This window comes from Coloeus monedula, assembly GCF_965178545.1.
Source record: "Coloeus monedula genome assembly, chromosome: 23".
NCBI classification, from domain to species: Eukaryota; Metazoa; Chordata; class Aves; order Passeriformes; family Corvidae; genus Coloeus; species Coloeus monedula.
The window spans coordinates 4,620,336-4,639,120 of record NC_138803.1 but is presented as its reverse complement, the minus strand read 5'-3'; the positions used below and the strand labels follow the sequence as shown (position 1 = coordinate 4,639,120).

The 18,785-nt window shown below is 58.2% G+C and overlaps 1 protein-coding gene across 5 annotated transcripts in view; it reads right to left on the bottom strand.

Annotated features, from left to right (window-relative positions):
* Nucleotides 1–12,479: 12,479 nt before the first annotated feature.
* The window catches only part of FOXP4 (forkhead box P4), a gene marked incomplete at both ends in the record, with an annotated part of 35,954 nt that continues 29,648 nt past the window's right edge, over nt 12,480–18,785 (bottom strand). For 4 of the 5 annotated variants that reach the window (XM_082295999.1, XM_082296000.1, XM_082296001.1 and 1 more), the window contains 7 exons: nt 12,480–12,624; nt 13,033–13,199; nt 13,582–13,648; nt 13,755–13,876; nt 17,927–18,028; nt 18,176–18,252; nt 18,357–18,558. In XM_082295999.1, the coding sequence (XP_082152125.1) occupies nt 12,480–12,624; nt 13,033–13,199; nt 13,582–13,648; nt 13,755–13,876; nt 17,927–18,028; nt 18,176–18,252; nt 18,357–18,558 (882 nt within the window). Of the gene's footprint in view, nt 12,625–13,032; nt 13,200–13,581; nt 13,649–13,754; nt 13,877–17,926; nt 18,029–18,175; nt 18,253–18,356; nt 18,606–18,785 lie in introns of all 5 variants that reach the window. The other variant, XM_082295998.1, reaches the window with a different exon arrangement.

Sequence of the window (18,785 nt, the reverse complement as noted above, 5' to 3'; positions counted from 1 at the left end):
GCTCAGTTCGGGCTCAGCGCGGGGCTCGGTGCGGGCTCGGTGCGGGCTCAGAGCGGGGCCCGTCCCGCCGCGCTCACCTGGGGCCCCGCGGGGCGCCGCGCCCGCCCCCGCGCCCGCCCCGCATCCCCCGGCCCCGGCGATGGGGGCCGGCCGGGGCGCGGGGCTGCCTCTGGGCTGGGCTTGGGATTTTTTTTTTTTTCTTTCCCAATTCAAAAAAAAAAAAAAAAAAAAAAAAAAAAAAAGAAAAAAATTAAAATTAAACAACAACAAAAAAAAAGAGGCTGGGAGAGCAAACGCGGCCACCCGCGCCGGCAGCGCTCCGGGAGCTTCTGCTGGAGGCTGGAGCGGCGCCGGGAGAGGGGAGAGGCGCGGGGCAGGCGGAGGTGGCTCCCGGGGCCAGCCTCGGATTTGGGATTTCACAGCTCTGCCGCGCTCTCGGCGGGGGCTGGGTCCCCTTGAGGAAAACTGAGGGGGGAGCAGCGGGGCTGAGCTGTGCTCGGGCACCTCGGGTGGTGTTTGTGCCCCTCGAGTGGGTGTTTGTGCCCCTCGGGTGGTGTTTGTGCCCCTCGGGTGGTGTTTGTGCCTCTCGGGTGATGATTGGACCCCTCGGGTGGTGTTTGAGCCCCTCGGGTGGTGTTTGAGCCCCTTGGGTGGGTGTTTGAGCCCCTCGGGTGGTGTTTGTGCCCCTCGGGTGGGTGTTTGAGCCCCTCGGGTGGTGTTTGAGCCCCTCGGGTGGTGTTTGGACCCCTCGGGTGGGTGTTTGAGCCCCTCGGGTGGGTGTTTGTGCCCCTCGGGTGGGTGCTGCAGTCTGTCCTCTTTCCCAGGCAGGAAAGCAAAACTTTAGTCCCTGACTCCCTTGCGTGTCCAGGGAACGCCTCCGCCTTCCCCACCCCTCCCCGCCTCAGTTTCCCCAACTGGAAAATGGGGTTTGGCTCCCTGGGGCGATGCCCGCAGCTGCTGGAATCAGAGGTGACGGCGTCACCGCCACCAGCAGCCCTGAGAGCGCTGTGAAATCCAGGTTCAAGCAGCAGCAGCACATCCCGAGTGGGCCAACCCAGAGGTCCCGGTTTGCTCCGGCGCCGCGTCCTCGCAGGGCCCCACGAGGATTCGTCCCCGTGCTGAGCGTCACGAGGACCCGGTGCGATGTTTCGCAGAGTTGTTTTCAATCCCACTGCTGCGTTTTCCTGTGTTTTCCTGTGTTTAAGAGCCCAGCTCTGCAAAGCACCGCAGGGAGAGGCCGGAGCACGAGGCTGGAGCCGGCCCAGCCGGCAGCAGCGGGGATTGTCGCCCTGTGGCCCTGTCCCCTGCCCTCCCCGCTGCGCCGGGCCGGGGGTCACCGGGGCCAGCCCGCCCTGCCCTGGGCCACCGCCCCCAGACACGGGGGAGTCTGGGCAGCCGCTGGATTTTGCAATCCGGAGCTTCGGCTCCGCGTTGCCAGAGCGGGGCTGGACCCGAGGGAGAGCCCTGGTGGCTCCTCACAGCCCTGGTGGCTCCTCACAGCCCTGGTGGCTCCTCACAGCCCTGGTGGTGCCACAGCCCCGTTGCCATCACCGCCAGCAGCGCTCCGCTGGCAGCAGGGCAGCTCAGCGGGGCGAGGGACAAGGGGAAGGTGCTGAGACGCCCCATGGAAAGGAAATGGGTCGGGAAGTGGGAATGAGGCATCCTGGGGCACGAAGCGGGACTGGAGGGATCTGACTGCTCAGGATTTTTCTGGAAGCTCCATCCTGAAGGCAGAGCTGTCACGGTAAAGCATCGGCACCGCGATGGAAATCCTTGGGAAAGCCTCCCCACCGGCAGCCGCGGTTGGATCACTCCCCTCCCTCCGTGCTTCCAGCGGGACTCTGCCAGCTGTCCGCAGGGCTCCTTAGGGCAGCGCCCAGGCACGGAGCTGGCGATGCAGCCGGGGTGTGCCGGCACCGCTGAGGCAGCGGCTGAATCACGCCGGGAGCGCAGCGGGGCCGTGCCAGCCCCACGCGCTGCCGCCGCACATTCCACCCGCTTTGCCTGCCCGGACACCGGCGGGCCCGGCCCTGCCCGGGCAGATGCACCCTCGGCCGCCGGGCAGCCCCGAGGGATGTGGACAAAGGGAGCTCAGGGATCCCGGGATTGCCTGGAGCTGGAGCGCGGCCTCCCCGGGCAGGGGATGCTCTGCTGGTGGGGGGAGAAGGGAGCCGGGAGTGCGGGTGCCGGTGCTCGGGTCAGGGGTGGGTGGGGATGAGCATCCCTCTTCCTGTGCACTGACCCCTCGGCCTGATAACCCGGAAAAAACCTGAGGAGTATTCGGGAAGCTGAGTCACAGCTTTGGGGGTCCAGGATCTGTGCAACCCAACTTGGAGGGGGAACATGGCAGCCCCTGGCACCATGGGAGCTCTGCCAGGTAGGGAAGTGTTTTACAGGGATTTTGGGGCCAGAGAGCAGCAGTGCTTTGCCCACAACAGCCCACGGACCGTGGTGCCACCTGTGCCACTGGCCATAACTGTGCCATGGACCTTCCCTGTGCCATGGGCCACCCCAGTGCCATGGACCATCCCTGTGCCATGGGCCTTCCCTGTGCCATGGGCCATCCCTGTGCCATGGGCCTTCCCTGTGCCATGGGCCTTCCCTGTGCCATGGGCCATCCCTGTGCCATGGGCCACCCCTGTGCCATGGGCCATCCCTGTGCCATGGGCCACCCCCGTGCCATGGGCCATCCCTGTGCCACGGGCCACCCCGCTGGGACACCCTGGAACAAACCCGTGCTGCTGCTTGGCATCGCTGCTGCCTGACCATGATGGACCAGCAACCACTGCCCGCCCTCCCTGGGGGCTGCTGGGCCCTGGGCAGGGTGGTCTGGGTGGAAATCCGGCCCTGTCCTGTCACTGGAAAGCTCCAGGGATGGAGCAGGAAAACCCTCAGTGTGTCCAGGGGGTCGCATGTTGCCCATAAAAATAAGGATCCTTTTCCCCGCAAAATATCATCCTCTGTAAAGAAAGGACGATGGGAAGGAGCAGCCTGAGCAGGGTTGGGGTGGGTGGGAGGGGTGGGGGCCACCCCACAGTGTCCAAAAAATCCTGCAGCGGTTCCACCCAGCCTAATCCTGCGCTACGCCCGGGCCGGCTGCGCTCCGAGGAAGGCTGTGGGATCTGGCTGCATTTGGGAAAACAAGGCCGTTCCTGTAGGTGTGTGACTGCGCTGACCCACATTCCCAAACTCTGGCACCCCGCGCCGCTCCTGGCTCCGCCGCCGCCAAAGTAAACCCAGCCCAGCTCTCCCAGCTCCTGGCTGCTGCTCGGGGGGAGCAGGGGCTGGGCTCCATCTGCTCTGAATCTGCACCCCATAACCCCTGGATCTGCACCCCATAACCTCCAGATTTACACCCCAAAACCTCCAGATCTGCACCCTACAACCCCCAGATTTACACCACAAAACCCCCAGATCTGCACCCTACAACCCCCAGATTTACACCACAAAACCCCCAGATCTACACCCCTAAACCCCCAGATTTACACCCCAAACCCCCCAAATCTACACCCAAAACCCCCAATATTTACACCACAAAACCTCCAGATCTGCACCCTACAATCCCCCAAATTTACACCCCAAAACCCCCAGATCTGCACCCCATAACCCCCAGATTTACACCCCAAACCCCCCAAATCTACACCCCAAACCCCCAATATTTACACCCCAAAACCCCCAGATTTACACCCCAAAACCTCCAGATCTGCACCCTACAACCCCCAGATTTACACCCCAAAACCCCCCAAATCTACACCCAAACTCCCCAATATTTACACCACAAAACCTCCAGATCTGCACCCTACAATCCCCCAAATTTACACCCCAAAACCCCCAGATCTGCACCCCATAACCCCCAGATTTACACCCCAAACCCCCCAAATCTACACCCAAAACCCCCAATATTTACACCCCAAAACCCCCAGATTTACACCCCAAAACCTCCAGATCTGCACCCTACAACCCCCAGATTTACACCACAAACCCCCCCAAATCTACACCCAAACTCCCCAATATTTACACCCCAAAACCTCCGGATCTGCACCCCAAACCCCCCAGATCTACACCCCTAAACCCCCAGATTTACACCCCAAAACCCCCAAACCTACACCCCAACCCCCCAGGTTTGTGGATCCCCCGTAGCTCCCGTCCCCCAGACTGGAGGCGTTGAAGATTTAAACCTCCGTGACCTTCCTGTCTCCGGCGAGGATTTAGCACTAAAACCTCGACTTTTCGGTTCAAAGAGGGTTTTGCAACATTCCCGGCATCCGTCCCTCGGCGAGGGCTTTGAAAATAAAATAAATAAATAAGAGAAAATGCGTGTGATCCTGGAAAACAAGGAACGAAACAACCCCGGAGCCACAGAGCGTGGTTAACCCGCCGTGGATGGGGCCGGGGCCCGGCACAGAGCGAGGCTGTGCAGCCCCAGCCGTGTTTTTTTGGGGTCTGAGCCATCACCCCCTGATCCGTGGAGCAGAATTCCCCTGTCCCTGTGCACACACGAAGTCTCGGAACAAAATAACCTCCTCAAAGCCTTCTGTTGGGGGGAGGAGGCTCTGCCAGCCTCGTCGGGGCTGCAGTGAATGACCCCACTGTTCTACATGTGCTGCTGAAAGATTTCTGATGAGTCATGAGCTATTTCTGTAAATAATAATAAAAAAAAAACCCAGCAAAAGTAAAATAAAAAGAAGGAAATGAACATTTAATATAAAAAAAGAAAGGGGGCCCCCCGTGAACATTCATCTTCGGAAGCTGGAAAAATTAAAGACTTCCCCAAGATTTTCCCCGTTCCCTCTGCCCTGTGCTCCGTCCTGGGGGGCTGTGGGTTGGTTTGGGGGCAGAGGCACAGGGGCATCGTGGCAGCCCCACCACTGCCACCCACGCTGGGCACCGCAGCTGGGGGGTTCGGAGCTGCTGGGGGGTCACGGGGCGGGGACTGCGCGTCCTTCGCAGGGGCTGGAGCTGGACAAAGCACCCTGAGGAGCAGCCAGCGATGGAGAGGTGCCCCCTCAGCTGCTTTGGGCTTCTCCTGGGCAGGGTCAGCCAAGCTCCCCTGGTCGGAGCTGCTCCAGGACTCTCAACACCCCGGAGCACCACGGGCAGCCGGATCCTGCCCCACACTCAGCAACAAAGTCCCCTTTGACCTCCCTCCTGTCCCAGGTTGATGTCCCGGGTTGATGTCCTGGGTTGATGTCCCAGGTTTCTGCACAGACGAGGATGAGCTTTTGGAGAGGTTGGGGTGGCAGAAATGGGAGCTCCCACCCATCCAGGGCTGCTCCCACCATTCCTGGTCCTTTCCTTCCCACTTATTAAAGCCACAATTCTTCTTCCCCCCCATTTTTTGAGCCCCCAGAGCAGGGGGCTCACAGCAACCCCGCTGGCGGCCCAGGAAGGAGTGGCCAGAGCATTTTGGGGTCCCTTCTCAGCCCTGACCCAGGGGATGCAGCCACAGGGATCCCCCCAAGACACCAGAGACTCAGGGAGGGCCCAGATCTCAGAGCAAGAACCCTTCGGCCACTTCCCTTCCTGACCCCGATATTCTGATTTCTCAATTCTCATTTTAAAAACCCCAAACCCAAACAACCCAAAGCTGTCCCTCTTTTTTTTTTTGGCTCTTTGGAGCTATTTGGAAGCTGTGCTGGCTCTGGGTTATCCAAGGCAGTGACTTCCCCCAGTTGTGCTTCAGGGGTGTGCAAAAATCCCATGGGTTTGGGGTAAAGCATCAGGGTGAGCAAAAACTCCATGGATTTGGAGCAAAGCATCGAGGTGAGCAAAAATTCCATGGATTTGGGGCAAAGCATCGGCCCAGCTGGAGGGAAGGGAGTGATCCATGTGGGAACAGCTCTGGAGCAGCAGGAGGGAAGAGGAGGAGAGGGGTCAGTGCCTCCTGCCAGCATTTATTGGGTGCAGGGATTTGTTCTGCACTGGGAGGGGGGTGATTGGTCCCAGTGTCCCCTCAGATCCACGGACTGGTTTAGCAATCAGACTGGGAGAGCTTTCATGTCCGTGCCAAGGAAAAAAAACAAGGAAAAAAAACAAGGAAAAAGAAGTTTCTGGTTTAAAAGTGAAAAGCTCCAAGTGTTAAATCCATCAGAGCCAGAGATGCTCCTGGTCATGACCCCCACACCCTCCCCAGGGAGCTGCGGAAGGATGGGGACACTGGGAAGGGATGGGGACACTGGGAGGGGATGGGGACACTGGGATGGGACAGGGACACTGGGGGAGGATGGGGACACTGGGAGGGAACTGGGACACTGGGAGGGGATGGGGAGCTGGTCCCCCACGCTGGGGCACCCACGGGTGTGAGCTCAGCCCCCCAGGTGGGCGTTGAGGGGCTGCAGAGGCACCTCCAGTGCACCCCAGGGAGCCACCACGGCTCAGAGCTCTGGGAAAAGGGCCACTGGAAAAAAGATGGAGGGAGATGGAGTGGAGCAGTGGAGGGAGAGGGGATGTGAGGCTCTGTTTGTGCCGGCAGGAGCAGCCGTTTCGGGGGGCTGGGATCTGGAATCTCATCCCTGTCCCTCCTTTGTTGCTGCAGCTCTGGCCAGGGTTTGGAGTGAGGATATTCAGGAAAAGGACAAGGCAACGACCCAAAGTCCCTGATGGAGAAGCCTGGATACCCTGGGAAGTCAATTCCCCGAGGGAAATGCCAAAACCTCCCTTGTTTTTTGTTGTTTTTAAGGAGCAGAGGCTGCAAACCTGGCCCTGCCTTGGGAGCCCCGACGAGCAGCGAGTGATTCCGAACGATCCTTGGAATTCTGCTGCTGCTGCTGGGTTAAGGGGCCTCTGAAGAACGTGGGCATGGACGTGTTAAACATTTTAATAATTATTAATAATGGTTATTTTTCATTTGTACGGGCAGGAATTCCTGCTGCAGGATCTCCTGCAGCTCGCCTTCGCTCCGGCCTGTAGGAGAATGAATTCCATCTCCAGAGGATCAAACAGGAGCTGTTGGGTGAGGGAGGGGAGAGGCCCTCCTGTCTGAGCTGCTGCTGTGCTTTTCCAGGGGCTGCTGTTGCCCCATCCCATCCCATCCCATCCCATCCCATCCCACCCCCATCCCATCCCATCCCATCCCATCCCATCCCATCCCATCCCATCCCATCCCATCCCATCCCATCCCACCCCATTCCATCCCATCCCATCCCATCCCATCCCATCCCATCCCATCCCATCCCATCCCATCCCATGGATCCCATCCCATCCCACCCCATCCCACCCCATCCCATGGATCCCATCCCATCCCATCCCATCCCATCCCATCCCATCCCATCCCATCCCATCCCATCCCATCCCATCCCATCCCCATTCCACCCCACCCCATCCCATCCCATCCCATCCCATCCCATCCCATCCCATCCCATCCCATCCCATCCCCATTCCACCCCACCCCATCCCATCCCATCCCATCCCATCCCATCCCATCCCATCCCATCCCATCCCATCCCATCCCATCCCATCCCATCCCATGGATCCCATCCCATCCCATCCCATCCCATCCCATCCCACCCCATCCCACCCCCATCCCATCCCAGCTGCAGGAGTCCACCAGAGAAAAGTAATTTCCACCAGTCCTCCCAGTAAACATTTTAGGGCTGGAAGGAGCCGGATGGGGGGAGATTTGGGAACCCAACCCCCCGGAGCTGCTGCAGCCCTCAACTCAGCCCACCGCTGACCGAGCAGCTGAAGCCGCTTTCCCTCCTCTCCTTCCCGGGCTGGCCACTGCTCCTGCCAGGATTTCCAGGGAGATTTCCTCACTTTCAGAGGGGCCAGGATTTGGGAAGGGGCTGCCCAGGGAGGTGGTGGAGCCCCCATCCCTGGAGTTTTTCAAGGTGAGGATCACTCACCGATCTCAGAGCTCAATAATTCCATTATTCTGGAAAAAACACCGATTTTTTTTTTTTTTTTAATTATTCCCCCCCCCACAAGAACCTTAAGCAAGCAGCCAGGCCGGCAGCACGATAGGTAATTTCTTTTATTGCATTTTATAATGCCATTGTCCATACAGAGTACATGCAGCTAGACCTACTGTACAAGGGTTTACCGTCTGCCCACGCAGACACACGGAGCTCGGAGTACAAATACACAGCCAGGCGATTTCCTTTATACAGCACGACGAGCCGGGGAGGCAGCCGGGGAGGCAGGGAGGGAGGGAAGGGGTCACTTTTTACACATCCGCCCTCCCCTCCGCCCCCTCTCGGAGCTCACCCCACCTCCCCAGCATCCCCTTCCCACCCAGCGCCACGGAGGATGGGGATAAACCACGGCAAAACCGGGAAAAGCTCGTGGCAGAGCTGGCGCTTCCCGGCGGGGGATGTTCCCCGATTTGTCGCGGCTCCATCCCTGTCAGCCCCCGGCTCTGGCCTGTCCCGACTTTTCCCAACGCTTCCAGGACAAAAACCTAGATCCAGGGAGATCCTGCGGGGCGTGAGGTTGGCCAGGGGTGTAAACAAAGCAAAGAAACCCTTTGGTTTGATGCAGGTTCAGCTGCTGCTCTCCCGTCCCCTCTCCGGCAGCCCCTCTCTGCCAGCACTGGGTTCTGACCCCCTCCCCCTGTTTGGGGAAAAGAAATCATTGAGGAATTAAAAAAAAAAACAAAAACAAAAACAAACCAAAAAACCATGGAAAAATGAGGAATTCCTTCAGTGGGAGATACCAGAGAAACGCCTTTAGGTGCCCACAGCTCTCCCCCCTCGCAGGAGTGCCCCAGGGGTGGAGAGAAACAGGAAATGAACCACAAAAATACAGAATAAACCCCCCCCACCCCCCAAAAAACAACAGTTGGTGTCGGTGGGTTGAAAGCCAGAATATCCATATCTCAATATATACAGACACACAATTCTGCCACGTGTTTGGTCCTTGGCCCTCCCTCCCGCAGCGTTTGAGGTAAAACTCGCAGAATTCCGGAAAATTCCAAGCCAAAATGAAGCGGAGGGGTGGGAGGGGTGGGGGCAGGGGGGGCACGCGGTACCTGGGCTCAGCTGGGACCCTGCAGAGGTGGCCGGGCTGGGTGGGGGTAAGAGAAGGAATTAAATTTACCCCTGAGTATCAAACCGGGCACGTTCCCCTTTGGAATCGTGGAATTCCCGGGGGAAGGGAGGGAAGGGCATCACCTGGAGCCGTTGGGCTTTTCCAAAGACTTTTCCAAACCTGTGCATTGTGTTTTAAGGGAAAACCCTCCCTCCTTTATATTTATATATTTATTTTTTATATATATAATATATAGAGAGTGCTCTGGGAGCCGAGATGGTGGCCAAGGACCATCGGGAATTCTCGGAGCAGAAGGGAAGGAGCCGGGTGGTCCTCGAGGGTTTGGGGGTGATGGTGGTGCAGGGGGATTTTGGCTGAATCCATGAGGATCTGGAGGCGCTGGGATGCATTTTGGGGGTGTTTGTACCTCTGGGAAAGCTTCAAAAAAATCCTCCCACGCCAAGGAAGCGGGGAAAAAAAGGGAAGAGGAAGAGGAAGGTGAGGGGAAAGAACAAGGAAGGGGAAAAAGGGGGAGCAGCTACTGACCCCCCCCCCCAAAAAAAAAAATCAGTGAGGGGCTGGCAAAGAGGGACAAAAATTCCCAAAATCCCAAAGACCTGGATGGAGGCAGAGATTCCCTGTGGATGGTGAGGGGTGGCCGAGCATCCCAAAGTCCAGCCCGTGCATCCCTTCCCGCTCCCTCCTGGGAATAAAGCAGCAAGAGGTGATTCCACTCCCAGCAACGCCCCCATGGCAGCTGTAAACTTGTTCCAAAAATGATTTAAATTAAGGAGTGGTGAAAAAAGGGAAAGAAGGGGGGAAAAAATGGAAAAAAATGGTGGAAAGAAAAAAAAAAGCCAGGAAAAATAAAAAAAAAAAAAAAAAAGAAAAAAGGAAAGAGGGGGGAGGGGAATAAAGAAAAAGGGAAAAGGGGAGAAGGGGGGGGGAAAAAGGGAAAAATTGGGGAAAAATAGGAAAAAGAGGGAAAAGGGAAAAAGTAAAAATAGGGGAAAAAAGAAAAAAGAAGAAAAAAGAAAAGAAAAAATGAAAAAAGGAAAAAGGAAAAAGAAAAAAGAAAAAAGGAAAAAAGAAAAAAGAAAAAGGAAAAAAGAAAAAGGAAAAAAGAAAAAGGAAAAAAGAAAAAAAAAGAAAAAAGAAAAAAGAAAAAAGAAAAAGTTAAAAAGAAAAAAGAAAAAAGGAAAGAGGGGAAAAAAGGGGAAAAAGGGGGAAAGGAAAAAGAAAAAAAAAAGAAAAAAGGGAAAAATAAGGTAGATGAGGAAAACCCACGGTGCCTCCCAGCTCCTTGGCAGGACGGGGGGGATTGGGACGCGCACAGCAAAGGGGGGGCTCGGCTGGTGCCCCCCCGGCCCGGGCAGGGTCTTCGGTGCCCGGCAGAAGCCGCGAAGGGGCCGGGAAGGGGCCGGGAAGGGGCCGGGAATGACGGGGCTGTCCCGGCGCTCGGCACCGCGAGCCGTGGGCGCGGGTGACACCTAGAGGGGTGTCGGGGGGAGCAGGGAAAATCCCGGGATTCGGGCACGGGAAAGGCCCCGCTGCAGCCCGGAGAGCCCCGGGCACGGCCCCACCGGGATCGGTCACCCCCGGGGGACGCCCCGAAGGGCGCCGCAGCCCCTGGATGGTGCCGCGGTGACACAGGGGTGACACAGGGGTGACACAGGGGTGGCACAGGGGTGGCACAGGGGTGGCACAGGGGTGGCACAGGGGTGGCATACGGTCCCCCCCCAGTCCCTGCAGCCACCTGAGCACCGAGGATGCACCGGGCAGGGAAAGGATGAGGGGAGTCCACGCTCACCCCACAGCACCAGGAACCCCTCGGGGAGGTCACAGAGGTGACACATGGGGACAGAAAAACACCTTCCCCTGTCCCACCGCTGTGTGTGGCATTTTCAGCCCAAAACGCGGCTCCCGTGGTGCCAGCGGTGACACAACCCCCCGGGAATGTCTCACCAGGGATGATGGGGACAGAGAGGGACAGAGGAGCCCTCGGGGTCACTTTGGAGAGCCCAGAGCTGGCCTTAAAAACCAGAGCAGCTCCAGGTCCCTCATGACCCCATTGGGTGCCAGGACAGCCAGTGCCAGCCCGGCTGTGCCAGGGAAGGGGATGATTCCTGGCGAAGGGGACAATTCCCAGGGAAGGTGATGCTCCAGAGGGAAGGCGATATTCCCCAAAGCCACCATGGGACACTGGCAATGCCACCCTGCCTCCCAGGAGGAGCCTGGCACTGGGTACCCACATCACCACCCCAGAAAGAAAGAGCAGGGAGAAGAGGGGTGTTTGGTTGTGTTGTTCTCGTTGTTATTATTAATATTTTTTTTCTCTTTTTTTTTGGCACGAATACCATCTGTTCACCTGAACTACGGCCCTTCTGTCTCTAGAAATCTTTTGGTATCTTCCCATCTGGACGCAAACAAAAGGATGAGGAAAAGAAAAGATGAAAAGCAGAATTCCTCCCCCACCAGCAGCAGCAGCAGCAGCAGCAGCAGGCTCGGCTTGGGGGCACGGCCAGGTTTGGCCACCATGGGGACCCTCCAGGGCCAGCTTTGATGACCCCCAGGTCCCCTGCAGGTGCTTGGCTGTGGGAATGTTGCCCCTCTGCCCCACCAAGACCCTGCCCTGGCTTTTGGGGTGGAATGGGAGGCACAGGGAGCCTTTTCCTGAAGTAAAATGGGACCAGTGGCCATCCTGGCTGGCTGGGAGGTGGCACCGCTGCGGCCGACGTCCAGCAGGAAGGAGGGAGCTGCATCCTCACTGCCAGCACTCTGGGGATGGATGGTCAGCACTCTGGGGATGGATGGTCAGCATTGCTGGGGCCAGCAGCCCCTCACCAGCCGGGGTCAGGGAGGCTGGGCAAGCTGGGAGGCCGCTCTGCTTGCCAGAGGTGACAAGGGGACACCGTCCCACCGCCGCGCTGCTTCGTGTCCTTCCCCAGCTCCGTGGCAAGCCTGACATCCAGCAGAGGATTCAGCCCCATTTCTGCTGTTTCTTCCCCCAAAGCTGGGTGGAGGCAGCACGTGGGCAGGGTCCACGATCCCTCCTTAGTGCAAAACCCACCGGGGCACGCAGAGGTGACAGCGGGGTCCTGCCAGCGCTCCCCGGGGCTCGGGCACCGTGGGGGAAGAAGGGACGGAGGTGCCTTCCCTGCGGGAAGGAAGGAGGGACCATTTCGGACAGGAACAACCTACCATCCTCGTTCACCAGTCACTAACCAGGGCAGGAGGGGAGGAAAAGTCCAGCTCGTGGGGTTTTGCTTCTCGTGTCGTGGCGGGGCCGCTCCGTCCCCGGGCAGTGGCAGCGTGAGGGACACGCCAGCAGCAACAGGTCGGTGTCGTTGTCGTCGTCGTCGTTGTCCCAAGGAAACCCTTTTGCTTTGTGGAAGTGCCTTGAAAGAACAGGGTAACGCCAAGGTCACCTTGGGGAGGTGGGAGCGTCACTTGGTCTCCATCCGGGAGGGTGGGAAGGGTTTGCCCCTCGGTGGGGGAGGAGGAAGGAGTCCTTAGGACAAGTCTTCCACCGGCAGCTCCTCCTCCAGGTCCCTGTCGTCGGGGATCGTCACATTCTGGTTGGTGGTGGCCATCAGCGACACGGGCCTGCTGTCGTCCTCCGCCTCGGCTGGCTCCTCCTTCACGTGCACGGGGTGGCTGTGGGGAGGGGGAGCCTTCAGCCTCAGGAAGCTGATCCCACCACCCAAAACTCCCTGAAATTCTTGGTCCAGAACCCCCCTTGTCCTGGGGACAGGAGTCAAAACCCCCCTCACGCTGGGCACAGGAGTCAAAACCCCCCAAGAGAGCCCACAAGCAGCTCCCAGTGGCTGTGGGGAGGGAGAGCCTTCAGCCTTGGGGAGCTGATCCCACCACCCAACATTCCCTGAAATTCTTGGTCCAGAACCTCCCCTCACTCTGGGAATGAAAGCCAAAACCCCCCTCACCCTGGGCACAGGAGCCCACAAGCAGCTCCCAGTGCCCAATGTGCCGCTCCACACCAACCCCTCCAGCACCCCTGTACCCCCTGCCAGCGCTGCCCCTCGCCCTGCCCCAGGCCAGGCTGACCTGTACTGCTGTGGGGACAGGCGGGGGCTGTTGCTGCCGTTGCTGTTGACCTGCTCCACGGTGCTGCTGACGTCGTCGTGGCCCACGTGCAGCATGGCACTGGCCGAGCTGGTGTTGATCATGGTGGGGCTGTTGAGCAGGGGGAAGCTGCTCTCCGCCAGCGCAGCCTGCAGCAGGGAGCACGGAAGGCCACGGAATTTGGGTTGGAAGGTTCTTAAAGATCATTTCATCATCTCATCCCACCTCCTGCCATGCCAGGGACACCTTCCACTATCTCAGGTGGCTCCAAGCCCTGTCCAGCCTGGCCTTGGACACTCGCAGGGATGGAGCAACCACAGCTGCTCTGGGAAATCTGTGCCAGGGCCTCCCCACCCTCACAGGCAATGATCTCTTCCATGTACCAAACCTCAATTTCCCCTCTTTCAGCTTGAACCCATCCCCCTCATCCCTCACTACAGCTCCTGATGAAATCTAAGACTGCAGCAGAGAAGGGCACTGTGGAGGGTTTAGCATCCCCATGTCCCTGTCAGGGACAGGGCTGGTCCTTACCTGGTAACTTGCATTAAGTGCTCCGTAACCGAGTCCTGAAATCATATTTTTGACTAAGGTCGGACTCCTGCAGGAAGAGAGAGAGCAGAGGGATGCAGGGCTGAGCACTCCCGGCCCGGGGACCACGGCAGTGGCAGCTCCTGGGCTGTGTCCCACGGGGAAGGAGCACCCACCCTGTCATCTTTGGTGGCCTTCGCTTTTGGTACTCGTGCTCATCCACGGTCCACACGGCTCCCTTGACGTTCTCCACGCGCACGAAGCACTTGTGCAGGCTCAGGTTGTGGCGGACGGCGTTCTGCGGGCGCACAGGGCATGGGCTCAGTGCCAAGGACCCTATCCCGCTGTCCAGACCCTCCACCTCCTCGCCATCCTCCTCCCTGCCCAGCCCCACAGCTCCTGTGGGGGTGTCCTGCCACCCAAATGCTCCCCAAAGCCACCCGAGCGCTCCCTCACCCCGTTGGCACCGAGGGCATTGAGCGGTCACCACCCCAAACTGCACGTGGGACACGACCCCGCTTGGAGGACCTGGGCCTGACGCTGAGGAAGGTGGGGACAGGGTGGGACAAGGGACACCAGCTCCACTGCAGCTCTGCTGATGCTCAGCACAGCCAGCTCCTCTTTCCCTTTCTTTTTTCCCCCCTCCCGTTTTGGTCCTTTCCCTCCCTTTCTTTACATCGACCATCTTTACATTTCTAAATGTAAAATAAAGAGACGCACACGTAGGCAGCCAGCGCAGCCCCGAGAGATACCAGCTCCCTTTTCCCCTTCCAACTCCCTGCCATTTGCTACTGCCCCTATTTCATTACCAATTTTAATTTGCCTCTAATTAAATCCTGTGTATTTTTCCGACTCACTTGCTAATCCATGAGGGAGGCAGGAGGCTGGAGTGGAATCTCTCCGAGCTATAATTACAAAGGGCCTAATCACGCCGGGGCTCTGCCTTTGAATAAATTTCCTTGCATTAAGGTTCTCAGATTCTCTGCCTTGCAAATGAGAATGACCCCAATTTCAGGAAGTTGGCCTCGGAGGGTTTTTTTTTTCTCTCCTTTTTTTTTTTATTTCGAGTCCTGATTCGTGATGAGAGACTAATTCGTTACGCTAAAACATTAACAGCAATTTAAAAGGTCGAACGGGGGCTGTATAAACAAAGGAGCCTGGCCAGCACAACAGGGCAAAAGGAGACACAAGGACTGAGCCCCCCCCCCCCCGCCACCAAGTGTCAGAGTGGCCAGAAGCTCAGCAAATGGCACCAGCATCGCCCCTCGGGCTTGGGATCTGAGGGGAAAAACAAACAAAGCTGGGCTCTTCCCTCGTCATCCCTCCATCCATCCGTCCATCCATCCATCCATCCATCCATCCATCCATCCCTCCATCCATCCATCCATCCATCCCTCCATCCATCCCTCCATCCATCCATCCATCCATGGATCCATCCATCCATCCCTCCATCCATCCATCCATCCATGGATCCATCCATCCATCCATCCATCCATCCATCCATCCATCCATCCATCCATCCATCCCTCCATCCATCCATCCATCCATCCCTCCGTCCATCCATCCATCCATCCATCCATCCATCCATCCATCCATCCATCCATCCGTCCATCCATCCATCCATCTGTCCATCCATCCATCCCTCCATCCATCCATCCATCCATCCATCCATCCATCCATCCATGGATCCATCCCTCCATCCATCCATCCATCCATCCATCCATCCATCCATCCATCCATCCATCCATCCATCCGTCTCTCCTCCAGCCATGCCATGGTGCCATGGTGCCAGGGTGCCAAGCAGCAGGGACAGGCTCCCGTCACCTTTGGCAGAGCCAGTCCTAAGGGGACACTCTGTAAGCAGCTCCCAGGGTCCCTGGGGAGGGAGATTTGGGCCCGGTCAGCGCTGCTTGATGGGATTTTTTGGGGGGAACCCCTGGGTCACAGCAGGACCCCCATTCAGCTGCCCCAGCTCCTCAGGGGACACTTGGTGTGGTTGAAGCCAGGCCCTGGGTCCCAGCCTGGTGCCACTGCCGCTGTCACCCAAAGGGACACGCTCCATTTGGGCCATGCCCTGGCACAGGGCCCGTGGCACCCCTTGGGCCCAAACCCAGTGAGCGGGGTCAGGCTGCACCTCACAGAATTCCAGGGACCTGGCATTCCAAGAGGTTCCCAGGGAGCATGACATGGCCTCGTCCCCCACTCTGCCCTCACCCCAGGGCTGGGTGCTGCCACTGCCCTTGACCCCCTGTCCCCTGTGAGCACACCCAGGACGTCCCTCCCTCGCCAGGCCGGCTCCTGCCCACACTCCCTCCTTCCTTTCATCCAAACAAAGCCCTGGCTGCAGCCACGAGCGTGGCAAAGCCGGAACCTTCCCTGCCCACAGCGTCCATGCCCCCTCTTCCTCCCCCCTGGTGACACCCCCCTGCTCTGAGGCACCGACAGGGATGGGCCTGGAAAGGCTCAGGTGGGGACAAAAGGAATCCTGGCAGCGGGCAGGATACGATCCTGCATCCCTGGAGCCTGGGATGCCCCTTCCCTGTGCTGGGTGTGGAGGTCCCAGGCCAGCCCCCCGATTTGGGACCCCCCGATGGCGTAGGGGACGTGTCCCCCCTCTCAGCCCAAGGTGGCTTTTGTGTTTCCAGCCAGTGTTTGTTCAGAGCCAGGCCCAGCTGCTCTGTTTGCTTCTCATCTCTCTCCTCTAATGATGTTTGCTCTGCACCCTCCACCCACTCCCTGGGTCCTGTTGGGGTCTCCCCGTGGGTTCCCCACTTTGGTCCCCAGCATTCCTGTCCCATCCCAGGGGGGAGGCTATGGGAATTGAGGGAAAAAACCCAAAAAAGTGGTTTTCAAGGAGAGGAAATAGGTTATTTTTTCCTGTGTATCCCCCTCTTTAAGAAGAAGCCTGGCTTTGGACACCAGAAGTTGTGAAGGGAATTATCCCCCTCTACTCCAGCTCTTTTTAATCCCCTGCCATCCCTTTTTTGGGGTAGAACAGGAAAAAATAAAGAATAAAAGAAAAGGGAAGCAGAAAACTGGGGGATGCCCTTCTCCAGCTCTGCCCTTGCTAACATGGCGTGTGTGGAAACTGCAAAAAAACCCCAAAATATTTATTCCTTTCCGCAATAAAAAGGCAGAAAAAAGGCATTTTCACCAGCCATGATCTCATTGCAGAAGGGGAAACGAGGGCCCGGGGACCAGTGATGGCCACAGTGGGCTCTGCCCCATTGCTGCCACCCTGTCCCCATTCCAGGGCTTTGCCCAGGGAGACAAAATGCCCGATATCCACCCAAAAGTTTAGGGATAACCCAAACGTTTCCTGTGGAAGCAAAGCCTGGCTCTGCAGCAGTGACACATGGGGGCTCTGGGCTCCTGGAGAACGGCTTCCTCCTCCTCAGCCCTCTCCAAAAGCTCCATCTCACTTGCACCTGGCTGACTTTAATTATTTTTATTTAAACTAACAGGTCTCCCTGTGCCACTTCACTCCTGGCTGCCCCGAGCAGGAGGGAGCTGAGCTGCCCTCTCAGTAAATACGTGCAGCAGGAAACAATAAATAAATCAATCTTTCCTGGTCGAGGCAAGAAGTGAATCTCAGAATCACAGAACTGCTCCTTCCACACCCCTCCCGCTCCTCTGAGCTGGCTTTTCCCAGCTCTGATTTCTAAAAATCAAAGGGGGAGCAGCCCCAGCGCCCATGTGCTGCCCCAAAATTCACTCCAAATTCTGGGGAATTCCAAAATTCACCAGCCCAGGCTGGTGACAGAACCTCCTCAGTGACAAAATCTGCCTGTGAGATGGGTGGAGGGACCTGAAGGGCACAGGCAGCTGTTGGGGGCTGGCAGAGGGGTTCCCCTTGCTGATGATCCCCCTGGCACCCCCCTCTCCATCCCTCCCTGTGGATCAGGACCTGCATTCCCAGCCACCACCGAGACCCAGCCTCCACAGTGTCGCCTGCCCCCAGGTTATCATTAACCTTATTTGCTATTTCCAGTCTCTCCCTCCTGCCTCTGCCCTTCTTCTCCACAGAAAATCCCTGGATTTTACAACACAGCTCTTTGCTGTATCCTACTGCAGGGGTGATACATCCCCACAGCCCAGCAAGGTGTTTTAGGGGGCAAAAAAATGGGATTTGGTCCTAAAATCACTTCCTGCGCCATTTTAGAGGTGGGCAATGAACTGATCCTTCAGTGCAGGAGCATCTCCTGCAGCAGCCGGGCCCGGGTGGGTTGGGGTGAGCTCAGGGTGGGATGGGGTGAACCCAGGGTGGGTTGGGGTGAGCTCAGGGTGGGATGGGGTGAGCCAGGGTGGGATGGGATGAGCCCAGAGTGCCAGGCAGGGCTGCTCTCACCTTCCAGGTGGCCGTGTTCCTCCGGAAGTAGGCGAACATCCGCGTGAACCAGTTATAGATTTCATTCAACGTTAGCTGCCTGTCGGGGGTCTCCAGGATGGCCTGAGCAGGCAGAGAGGGGACAAGGCCGTCACTGGAGGGGTTTGACACCCATCCCATGGGGCAGAGATGGGGGTTCAGCAGGTGGGGGGTGCTCAGGGAGGGTTTTGGGGTGCAGAGCTGCACCCCGTGGCTCAGGGAGCCCCTCACCTGCCGGATGAGCGAGGCGTACGTGAAGGGCGGCCGGACGTCGGCGTTTTTGTAAAACTCATGATTCTGTGCAAGCTCTGCAGGGAGACAACAACCGGGAAGAGGCCCTGGAGTGAAGGGACCCGCTCTGCCCCTCACTCTGCACCCCGTGGAGGGCACTGAGCCCCAACTCGGAGCTCACCTGACGAGATTGGGGTGCAGAACTTCTCCGAGTTCCTCCTGCGGATGGGCCCCACGTTGTGTAAAGTGGAAGAGCTGATGACGGAGGGGCCCTGCCGCAGGGGGGTGATGGGCGCCGTGGCCGAGGTGGGGGGATGAGGTAAACCGTCAGGAAACGTGTCGGAAGTGCTCTTGGAGAGGGTGGCGCTGGAGACCAGGTTCAGCTGCATGGACAGGCGGGGAGGGAGGGGTTGGGAAGGCTGGGAGAGTGCTGGGAACATCCCTGGAGCAGGCGGGGACGGGCTGGCAGGGGGGAATTGGTGGGCTTGGAAAGGGTGGGATGCAGCCAGGGGTGGGGATGTAACTGTGGGATGGGGATGAACCTGTGGGAAGAACCCATGGGATGAACCCATGGGATGGGGATGAACTTGTGGGATAGGGATGAACCCAT